At 45.6% G+C, this 11,735-nt stretch overlaps 1 protein-coding gene across 1 annotated transcript in view; it reads left to right on the top strand.

Moving 5' to 3' along the window:
• The first annotated feature begins 2,164 nt into the window (after nucleotides 1–2,164).
• CHN2 (chimerin 2) overlaps nucleotides 2,165–11,735 on the top strand; it is a 242,163-nt gene continuing 232,592 nt past the window's right edge. Inside the window, exon 1 of the mRNA XM_090287070.1 lies at nucleotides 2,165–2,850. Within this exon, the coding sequence (XP_090143196.1) occupies nucleotides 2,802–2,850 (49 nt within the window). The 5' untranslated portion in view covers nucleotides 2,165–2,801. The remainder of the gene's footprint in view (nucleotides 2,851–11,735) is intronic.

The following is an 11,735-nucleotide window of genomic DNA, read 5'->3' as shown; positions in this document are numbered from 1 at the left end:
TGTTCTTTAAAATAATAGCTTCAGAGTTGCCATCTACCCCTTACCCACAAGCTAAGCCTCCTCAGTCATCCCTTTTCTATTTAGCAACTATACTTGTTATCTTTATGTCCTTCTTCTGGGCTTTGGACCCAGTGGAAAATCACTAGTCTGTCATATTCTATATCTGCACATCACAAGGTGTCTCGGTGGTGCCTTCACAGCAAGTACCCCTCTTTCCTGTCCCTTCATCTGTCAATTAGGGGCAATAAAAAAAATCCACTTCACAGGGCTATGCTGTACTTTCTCTAACTAACAACTTTACAGCTCTATAAAGGTGACTATTGTCATCCAGACTGCAGAAATAGAATCTGACATCCCTTTGTGCGACGTCTGAGATGAGCAATGAAGCCTGTTGCTCAAGTTGGGCCAAGAGAGGTATTAACATTGGGCCAAAGATTAGACATTTTCCCTCGTAGAACAAGTCACTGGTGATTATTTATCTCCAGATGCAATGGAGAAAGCAGAAGTTCAAATCGTGGACTCAGCCTAAACTTCATGTCAGGTACACTGTGGCTTTACAATTATCAACTCGTTTAGTCTTCATAACACCCTAGGTAAGAGGTCTTTGGTTGCAGGTGGAGAAACGAAGGCTTGGTCAGTGTAAGCAATTTTCTCAAGACCACATAATTAATAAGTGGCAGGACCGGATGTTGAAACCCAATGTTGTCTTCTTCAAAACCCAGATGGTGACAACCAGGTGACAGCCCAGTTAGATTGTTGCCCATCTAACGATCTTGAGGGACACATTGATTTCTTGTCAAACAAGTTGTTGTTGCCTTTGATCAGAAGAACCTGGGAAAACAGGAAGTTGTATTCTGATAGAAGGGTCAACATTGTGATGGGCCCTATGTCCCTGAAGGGCTGGCTCCAGCTTAGTCTGCATCAGGGCTGCATGGCACAAAAAGAAGAAAAATGGGGGGTGGGGGGGGCAGGAAGAGTCAGTCCAAAGTAACTGAAGAGTGTTCATGAGCCCTCAACTATTCAAGCTGCATTAAAGAGGGAGAGAGAGAGAGAGAGAGAGAGAGCGCCTTATTGGGGAGGCAGACTGGAACAGCATCCTGAAGGGAATTTTAAAAAAAGTTTCAATCAGCTAGAAAATGTGACATGAGTGCGTAGTGTGATTATTCAACATTTATTATTCGCTGTGTGTTAGGTGCTTGGTTGATGCGACCCCCTGGGTCTGGCTGCTGCTGTCCTTGCAGCACTCCTAGTAATTTTTAAACTGACTATGTCCTGTTAACCATATTTTAAAAAATTGAACTTTCCCAATGTGAACACTCTCCACTTTGCTACATAATGAGAGTACTTTCGTTCCTTTAATGTTTGCTTTTCCCTTTGATCTAACAATTTCTGTTCAAATTTCACAGTTTTCTGTTGCTTCAGGATTGAAAGAACCTATTACCCTGCTGGGAGCTTGAAATAGACTTTAAAAAAAAATCTCCATGGTATTTCCTCCCAGTGAAATTAATTTAGGTTTAAATACAAGGGGGAAGGGACACCCCGTGCTCCGGTCTCTTTCTCTCTCATTCACCTGAGCAGTGTCTTATCCTGAAAAGCACAGGTGGACCTGTGGCCAATCTTCTGTATTTTGTGTGGATCCTTTGCAAGACGAAATCGAAGAACCTCTTTTTTATTGACACCTGGCTTTGTGTGGGCCTGATGGCATATTTGGACCGTCTCGATTTCTTTGAAGGTCAACCTCAAAAGCTCCATGAACGCGTCGGGCACTGTCCATGGCTGGGGTACTTACCTGCAGCTGGATTGGCTTGCTGGGTGTTTTAGAAAACTTACCTTCTTGCGGGGCTGGGACCATCAGCGCCAGAGCAACAAAGGACAATTTGGAGGGGTGTGGAAGGAGCGCTCTACAGTCGTTTGGCACCCCAGGTCACCTTCTGCCTAACAACGTGTCCCGAGTGACCCCGCCTTCGCCTTCCCTTTTTCACCCCGGCCCTCTCGCCACTCTCCTTAGTCTGGCCAGGCGCAGAGAGCCCCAATACCTTCCCCCTACTCCTCTCTGCCAGCCGCCTTTAAACCCTTGGAGCAGCGCTGCGCACGGCAGCCACGTTCACCCCGCGTCCCCCGGCGACCTCCCCAGCACCTAGGGATCCCGCTACTTGGTCCAGTGTCCTCCCACCGGCTGTACGCAGCCTCCTCCTCCAGCCCCCGACGCAGGAGCTGTCAAGCCCGCCGCAGCTGAACCAGCCCCCGAACTCCCGCGCCTCCGATCCTTCCTTTGTGTGCACGCGAGCGGAGTTGGGGCGGAGGGAGAAGGGGGAGGTCGCTCTGTCTGTCTGTCTCCCGCCGCCTTTGCCCGGGCTGTTTCAAGTGCCTCTGGGAAGGCAGGAGCCTAGGGGAGGGTGAGGGGAGCTGGCGGGGTGACTCGGGGACGCCCCGGCGCCCTGGTCCCAGCTGTGCGCCGCGGAGCGCTAACCGCAGCTGGGGCTCGGCTGGAGTCACTATCGGTCCGCTCTGGCCGCCACTTGGCCTCCGTCCGCTCCCATCTACCTACCGCCCGACAGCCGGAGAAAAGCGGGGCAAAGGCGCGCAGAGGGACGGAAACCACAAATAAATAGCGGCGGCGGCAGCGCGTCATCTGGTGGAGCAGGAAGTGCAGGCAGAGTCCAGAGGCTGGTGCTTTCTGCGTGTCCCTAGGACTTTGCCATGGGCTGGGGGCCGCGGAGCCTGCGAGCAGCTGGGCCAGGGCAGCGGAGGCTGCGTCCGCACCGGGGCTGAGCCAGCAGCGACGCGCGGGGCGCGCGGAGATGGCAGCGTCCAGCAACTCCAGCCTGTCCGGCTCCTCGGTGTCCTCCGGTGAGTTTCAGCCTGCCGGGCGCGGCTGCCGCGCTGGGTTCTCTCGCCCCTTGCCCTCGCCCCGCGCCCTGTGATGGATAGAAGCTACCTGTGGCCGCCCTGCCCGCTCTATCGGAGTGAGAGCAGGCGTCCTGCGTGACACTTGTTTGGTTTCCCAGCGCCCTCGGAGCCCACAGCACCTCCGCGCCTGACATCTGACAGCGCAGAGCTGGGAGAGCATTGGCGCTCTTAGTGTGCGGGCGCGGGCGTCCTGGGGGTTTGGGGGCAGCAGGGAGAGGCGGAAGGAGCAGGGCAGGCTCGCACTTTCTGGCGCCGCTGGAACCGGGGCTGGCGCGGCGTGAGAGGTTAGGGTGACGCTGGGCGCCCCGACTCGCTTGCAATGCGGCTCCACTACGCTGGATGCCCGAATTCAAGGCAAAGGGGAGAAAACCCTCGCTCCTCGCAGACTTGATTTTCTTTGTTTGTTTCAGAAATTAGCTCCGTGGAGAGACACGCTTGCGGCTGGGGTTTGAGATGGGAGGGATGAAGGGATTGTGTCCTTCTGATCCTGATTGAAGGGAGTTAGGAAACGGGAGGGCGAGCCCAGCCTCTGACAATTTGCCTGGTTATACAAGTGTGTGTGTGTGTGTGTGTGTGTGTGTGTGAGAGAGAGAGAGAGAGAGAGAGAGAGAGATTTTCCCTGTGTGGCCTCTTGGAATACATACAGTCTGTAATTTCACTTTCCAGGCATACTGCCCCCCGCCTCCCGCCCCCCCAGCAACTGAGCCAAGGAAGGGCTTCTTTCAGTTTTTCTATGGTTGATCGGAGGGTCTCATTAAAGAGAAAGAAATTACTAATGAATCTGAAGAAGCAAGAATCAATAGAAGCACCCCCACCCCCACCCCCGGTTTCTGAGTATGGCAGGTTTCTAATCACAGTGATGCATGAGATCCTACCTCTCTGGTCACTGAAAACTTTAATGACAAACCTTCAAGGGATATCTGAGAAGACATTTAGTGTAGCAGACAACATTCAGGGGTCAAGAAGGTCTGGAAGTCCTAATGGAAATACTCAATTATTAATATTGTACTAATTCCTATGGTGCATTATGTTTATTACCCAAAATTAAACTCAAAGAAAGGAACACCTTGTTGGAGATATTAGACAGCAAGACAGGAATCAAGGAACCATATCTGGTTCCTGTGTGACTAATTAAATCATAAATGCAGGGTGAGTTTGACTCAGGTGCAGTTGTGATGTGGCAAAGGGTGATCACTTGAAAGCCATCTGTTACCTTTTTTGACAGGTTTAGTTCCAGGGAAACGGCACTCCCTCTCTTGGTCACTGCCAACTAACCAAGAGCACAGTGTTTTTAGGGTACATATAGTTCGAGTTTCTGGTAGTAGCAGCCAATGGGACAGAACTGTCATATCTTATTAAGAGCAGCAACAAGTTGACCGCCTGTGGTTTTAATTCTGAGAACTCAGCAAATGCTGCAGCTTATTTTTAGTGCCCTCAACCCACTGCTGCTGCTTTTCAATTCATTTTGGTTGACTAACATTAAATTTGAAATACAGTGATGTTGGCTCGTGATTAGCATATGGTTATCCCTCTCATAAAACTTCCCACTTGGCAAATCAACTCAAGAGGGAGAGGTGGTTAAAGGAAAGAAGAATGGAGAAAGGACCAGAAGGCAGCAGTTTCACATGATTTACTGATGGTGTAAATTACAGGTGACGTGGCATCTGAATTTTTCAGGTCTAGGTGTAGCGTCAGAAATCTCATTGCAAAACCCAACTCAGCCTTAGGAAGAACACATGGGTTTGAAGCAGCGGTACTTACAAGCTATAGGATAGAGGTGCTTGTGATGGTTCTCTTTGCTGCTCAGCTACCACTATTCTAAACCCTAATGGAAACTGAAAAATTATGTGAAAGCTGAAGTTCAAAGATTGGGCATGGATATATTATTGGATGTGAATCAGTTTGGGCCATGAGCTTATATTGTCTAATTCACCAATTAATCAGGCCCATTGCCTTGAAAAAATAATGAGAGCTGTAGTTCTCTTTTTAAACACACTTCTCAAGGTGTGAATCATGAATAATGCAGATGACACAAGCAATTCACACCTGTGAGAGGTGGTGAGCAGGAAAGAACAGTGCCTGTTTGCCTTGGCAGCTGGGTTGTCCCAGACAAAGGTCTGAATCTGAGACATGAAGGCACGCCATCAACCAATCGCCGTTTTGGAGGGCCTACTATGTGCCAGGCAGTAAGTCATAAACCTCAGCTTCAAGAAGGCTAAGTGAGAAAGATAATTTTGGGACTCCTTCTACCTCTGAAATTCTGGGATTATTGTCCTTGAGTTCCAGTTCCACCACTGACCATTTGGGTAACTTGGGGTGAATTATTTAACTTTTTTAAACCTCAATTTTCTCTTCCACAAACAAGGACCTGCTTCTTAGGAGTATTCTCGGGATTAAATGAGATAATGTGTCTAGAGCATTTAACACAGGGTGTAACACCTAAGTACTTGCTTGATGTGAAGAAATTTTGCTACATGGAGAATGAAAAGAAAGAAAGGAGAGAGGGAAAGAAGAAAGAAAGAAAGAAAGAAGAAAGAAAGAAAGAAAGAAAGAAAGAAAGAAAGAAAGAAAGAAAGAAAGAAAGAAAGAAAGAAAAAGAAAGAGAAAGAGAAGAGAAATAAAGAGAAAGAAAGAGAAAGAAAGAAAGACAGTCACTGGCTCAGACTTTACGTGTGGAAAGAAGTCCAGCACACGTAAAATCTGCCTCTTATGTGGCACGTTAAATTTGATCTTGAGCTTGGGGCTCCATTAAACACATACTCATTAAGTATCTTTTAGGTTTCAGGCATAGTCCCAAGTGTTGTGAATGGGGAGATGAATCAAGATCCTTTCCCTCACCTTCTGTCAACAGGGGTGGGCAAGCCAATACCAATCTCTACTCCAGTTGGATGAAATGAAGTGTGTGGAGGAGAGAGCAGGCAAGAGAGGATGACTCAGTTTAGAAGGGTCACCTCTGGTGGGCCTTGAAGCATGTGTAGAATTTTTCCAGAAAGCAGAGAAAGGGAAAGTCATTTCAGGAAGAGGAAACAGGCAAAGGCCTGGAGATGAAGTTCATGACCTTATTTCCAACTTCTGATCTTAGGGCTATTGATCTTTTTTTTTTTTTTTCATGGTTGCTCTTCCCTTCATGCTTACACTTATAGGGCCATGAGCAGCATTGTGCACAGAGCTGCCAGATCGCCCACTGCTGCTGCTGACGTAGGAGGCTTTCTTTCTGTTCAGGTACCAGTGGGTTTAGTGACACAGCTTTGGGTTCCTTAGGACATATTTGGACAATTGAGCACTGAAAAATGAACAGATGATTCTGTAGCATCTGGCTGATGGGGAGGTGAACTTGAATAACACGGGTTAAGTCTCTCTTAGAGAAATAGCTGTGGACAATTTAGTTTCAGTTGTGTTTGCACAAAGAGTAAAGATCTAATCATTTATTCAGTATTAAGCCCCAAATCTGATTTTCCTGAGAATATGTTTGCACTCGGTGTTGTTGTCTCATGTCACTCACGTGTGTCATTTTGTCTGTATTACTAAGCGAGACATAAGAAATGAAATAATCAGGTTAAAATTAATTTTTAAATATAGTTTTGAGAACTCTTTAGAAATTTTCTCTGGAATATTCAATTATGTGTAAAAGAAATTGCTTTGCCTTTGTTTTAATGATAACTGCTGGTAATTAAATTTCACAATTATCTAGATTGGCAGGAACGTTTGATTACCTTTATTTTTTTTTTAATTGAAAAAAAAATCCCTATTTTTAAGCCTTTAATCTAGCCTGTGATTATACTGTGAAGTAAACAGTGGTTGATTTGCAAAATAGTTTTCTTAATCATTATAGGTTATAGTTGCTTTTATAATTGAAATAAGAACTTTTTGCATGTAGTAATGCAATGGCCAAATGGATACTTGTGCAAAGAAAACAACTGAAGTAAAGTAATAAATAAAGAAGTTATGTGATGTTTTCCAGTAACTGAACTAGGTAAAAAAAATTAAATATTAGAGGAACCCTGGGAAAAGAAGTTGTTATGAGTCTGAGAACATAAACATACTGCACTATAGAATTGAAATCAATATAAACTTTTAAAATTAAAATGCAAATGCAAAAGAGTAAAAATCAGTATTAGGTGCAGTTATCAGACCTTCACTGGGAGAAGAATATTCCTGAATGAAGTGAGGAAGCTATTTCACCAGCTTCTATGCAACAGTAATGTGGGCTAGGTAAATACAGTTGTCCCCTGGTATCCCCGTGGGTACCAATTCAAGAGTGCTGAAGTCCCTCATATAAAATAGCATAGATCAGTGCATACAACCAGTCTTCCACATCCATGGATGCAGAGGCCTGACTGTCATGCTGTTTTCTGCTGTCACCTGGGTGTTGATCCTAGAGCTGATAAATAAGAATTTTCATTACTCGTTATTGGAGGGCCACAACCGGTGACATATGCAAATCTTTCATATTTCTAGATGCAGAGGGTAAAACTGAACTATAAAAATGCTGCGAGGACTTACATATATGTAATCAGAAACTCCCTGTATTGAACACTACAAGACAGGGTGTCTTTGCTGAAACAGAAGAGCTTTCTTTTGGACATTTAGATTCTTTAGAAATATTCAGTTCTGTGTAAAAGTAATTTCTTTACCTTTGTTTTAGTTATATCTGCTGGTAATTTAATATCATAATCACCTAGAGTGACCAGAAGATTCAATTACCTCTGTTATTTTAAGTCACAAAAGAAAAAAAAATTGTAATTTCAAAAAAACGCAAAGAAGAAAAATCACAGAGCTAAAATGAACCCTCTGGGAGAAATCATTCACTCAGATATGCGGTATTGTTCCTTGCTGTCTTTCTGATGACCTTCCCACACCTCATTTTAATTTATTACAGTTTCACTGTCCATTTGAGGTCACCCAGAGGAACCCAGGGATAGAGAATCAGAGGAAAGGAGGACTTTCTTAAAGCCTGACAGCATGTGTGTAGTGTTTGACTTGTGTATTTTCGTGAAAATGCCAGATAACTGCAACTGCCACCAACCCTACAGAGTGTTTTGAATGACTCTGTCACTCGGTAAGCTTTTAGGGGACATAGGAAGCAGGTATTTTCTGAGGCTAGTCTGTGGAGGGCTGAACTGGAAACTGTGTTCTCTGCGCTGCCACCTGGGACGTGGCCCCAGTGTCGGTCCTGCTGGGGACCGTCTGCTGCTCTCCAGGGTCTCCAGTTTTTGCACAACGGTAAAAACAACCAGACACGGGGTTTGGAAAACCTGTACATGAGCTGTGTCACACTGGCATGTTCTGGAAAAGAGTTTTCTGCCAGAAAATTGAGATTTCTGCCAATCAGTTAGATATAAAGAAAGAGCAATGGACCTAGTGAAGGACATAGGATGAATGGCTTCTATCTGTCACCCACCAATCATTTATCTTCTACGAATATATTCATATTTTACGGCTCCTGAAAGATGTCACTCAGTTTCCAAAATGAATGGTTTTCCTTCCTTTTCCTTCCTTCTTTCTTCTTTTCCTTTCCTCTTGCCTCCCTCCTTCCCTTTCTCTTTTCCTTGTGCCTTTCTCACCTGTTATTATGCTGGTCGAATGTCTATTTAGAGATTTTTTCCCCATAAATCCTGCATTTGGTCTACTTCACTGTTAATAGTTTGCAAATCCTCTGAGCATTTTCTGGCTTCTCCTTCCATTTGCTTAGTAGGAGAGGAAGCTGGTCTTCTGTTTTTCACGTGGATCCCAGTCAGAGGGTTAAGGCAGATGCCTGCCTGGATCTCTGGTGTAGCTGGATGCTGTGATAAAACACACTCATGTGTCTCAAAAGTCACTAACAAATGCAGAGGTTTACCAGCTAGGCATGTGCTGGCCCCACACTGCTTGGCTACGGGACCCACGTGGCTCTCACTGGGGCCTGAGGCTGAAGACCTGGCAGGTGCGCATGGCCAAGTGTTGATCCAACTTTTTCAACTGTGTGCCCACGGAGAGCCATCCACCAGCTGCTTGTGCGAAGAGCCTGCTTTCCCCCTCATTTATTATTAATCAGACAGCTTTGTGGGGGCCACTCATGGACTACTGCATGGTCTAATTACAGCATGGTGTTCTTCAACATTGTGGCCTGTCAAAGTCACCCAACTTCAGCCCATTCACAACAGAACCTCAGCAGTAGATAGTGTTCAATGTGCAAGTTCCCATAGACACTCTCTAATAAGGGGGTCCAGTGAATAGCCTTATTTAAAATGCTGTCATCGCCTCAGGCCTGAGGTTACATGGGTTAGGTTCCTGGAGTGGAGACACCCCTGCACACTGTGCAGGCCCACCCCCTGCCTTGGTGGGCCTGCTGGGGAGAGCGCTTTTCCAAGATGAGAAGCTGCGTGCCTGTAGCAACCTGACAGAAGCAGCTAAATCTGCAGAAACAATTTGCTTCCTCGAGCTAGTGAGAGATCCCGTGTTCTGAAGTGTGTCTTCATTAGATGTCTCAGGAAGAGCCCTGAAGTTAGAGTCAGGAGAGGATCCAGACACTTAAGCCTTTAGCCAGAGCATTGAAACCCTTAACCAAGGCCTTTGAGCCCTCCGAGGCCTCAAACCCTTAACCAGGGCCCTTGAGTCCTTAACCAAGGCTCCCAGACCCTAACACAGGCACTGACACCAGATACTTAGCCAATTCCTGCAACTAGCTAGCTGTGTGGTCTTGGGTGACATTAGCTTCTCTGAGCCTTGAACACCTCTCTGCAAACTGTGGTTGGGACCATCTGTTTCCTGGGGTTGACACAAGCGTTGACAGAGGTGATAGAGGTGTGGCCTCCCATAGGCCTGGCCTTCATGTCACCTCATTAGATGCCACTTCTCTCCCTTTCCTCCCTCCTTCCTTTAACATCTCTGAGCCTCAGTTTGCTTGGCTATAAACAAGGAATAGCCACATCTGATGGATTTATCCCACAGGGCTGTCATTCCCGAATGCTTATAAACTATAAAGACAACTAGCAAGCAGTACTGAATAGCTGCTCTATGTCATTCTGTTTACATCATCAGATGTAATTCTCACAATATTTCTCTGAGGTAGGTATTGTATCCTGTTAGGAAAGTAAAGAAATAGGTTCAGAGAAGCCACAGGGCTTAGACTTGAGGTGCTGGGATTAGAACAATATCTTCTTATTTCAAAGACCATTCTCATTCTTTTCCTTCCTAAGGGGTTGGTTGGTTTCTCTCTCTGTTTAAAAAGTTTTTGACATCAAAGTTGAAGGCCGAGCTACATGTTCATGATTAACAGAGAATACACAGTAATATAGTTGTACTGGGGGTCGATAGTTATTCAGATCCTCACTCAGCCTGACCAACGCTTATTCACACCAGTGTTGTGAACTGTGAGGTGTTACCAAGTCAGTACTCTGCAGAGAGAGCATCTTGGGCGTTGGACTTGTGGGTAACTGTGCTTACTAGTCTTGCCAGGCGAAGGGTGCATAGGTGTTCCATGTACTACTCTTTGTATTTTAAGGTTGTTTTTTTATTTTAGAGAGAGGGGAAGGGAGGAAGAAAGATAGGGAGAGAAACATTGATTGGTTGCTTCTTGCACGAGCCCCAACCTAATGTGCAACCCAGGCACGTGCCCTGACTGGGAATTGAACCAGCGGCCTTTTACTTCTCAGGATGATGGCCAACCATCTGAGCCACACCAGTCAGGGCTGCACTATTCTTGCAATGGAAATGTTATTGAAAATTGTTTAAATGAAAGAAAAAACACAAGGGGAAAAAAAGAATGCTAATACTTTGCATTCCGTTGATTCTCTTTACTGGAGTTTTAATGGCACGCCACTTGGGGTGAACACTTAGAGTCTTGTTATCACCACATGAAGCTCCCAGATTCTGAGTTTTCAGGCAGCAGAATATATGCTTTTTAGCCTATATCCTAAGTGAAAAAGTAAAGGAACTGAAATGAAGGAAGGAGTTCAGGTAGACTACACACAATTCCTGCCTGAGAATTATTTTTCCCTGAACTGGATTGACTTGACATGTTACTGTAAGTCTAGAGTGAGGAGGGGCCTTGGAGGTGCTTAGCGGATTCCAACGTTGTACAAGTAAGAGAATCAGGGTCCAGGGGACCCCAGGAACTGTCCAGAGTCACTCAGCTAGTCAGAGGTGGGGCTGCAGCTGGACCCATTATCTAGGACTCACAGTCTCGGAACATTAATTCTCCATGTCTCTTCCTGGCTCATCTAACAGAGTTAGCATCATCCTTCGAGAATTTCTTGCAGACGTTTTTCCTGTCTGACTTCATAGAAGCTGTTCTGTTTAATTATTTAATATCTTCAGAAAACAAGTCACAAAGTGCTTTGTATTTTAAAGGGGCTTTAGATCTCAAGGCTGCTGTGCCGATGGAGGCACAAAGATTGCCACGACTGAGGGCCTGCCTCCCTACCTGCATTCAGCTGTGCTTTCCTGTGTGGCAGCCATGAGTCACATGCAGCCGTGTCAACTGAAGTTTGAACAATTTTGTTCCTCAGCTGCACTGGGCACATTTCAAGTGCTCAGTTGCACATGTGGCTTGTCGCCACCATATTAGACCACCAGAAATAGAGCATTTCCATCATTTTGCAGAAAATCCTGTTGGGCAGCTCTGGTATACAGGGTTAATGGTTCTAAGATAGGAACATTGCTAGTGTAAAATTAAGAAGCTAAGGATGGGAGATTTGATAGAATGTTCTCCCATTCCTGTGTTTGCTTCTCATGCTGCTTAGGTTATATTTTACTGATTTTGCACATCAGCTTTTTTTTAAAGTAGTTTTTCATAACTTTGAGGGAAACTGTGGAATGACAGTTGGAGGATGCTGCTGGGGAGA

This window comes from Furipterus horrens, unplaced genomic scaffold (assembly GCF_987537825.1).
Source record: "Furipterus horrens unplaced genomic scaffold, mFurHor1.1.pri manual_scaffold_9, whole genome shotgun sequence".
Taxonomy (NCBI): Eukaryota; Metazoa; Chordata; class Mammalia; order Chiroptera; family Furipteridae; genus Furipterus; species Furipterus horrens.
The sequence above is the reverse complement of the archived record's forward strand: the minus strand, read 5'-3'. Positions and strand labels throughout refer to the sequence as shown.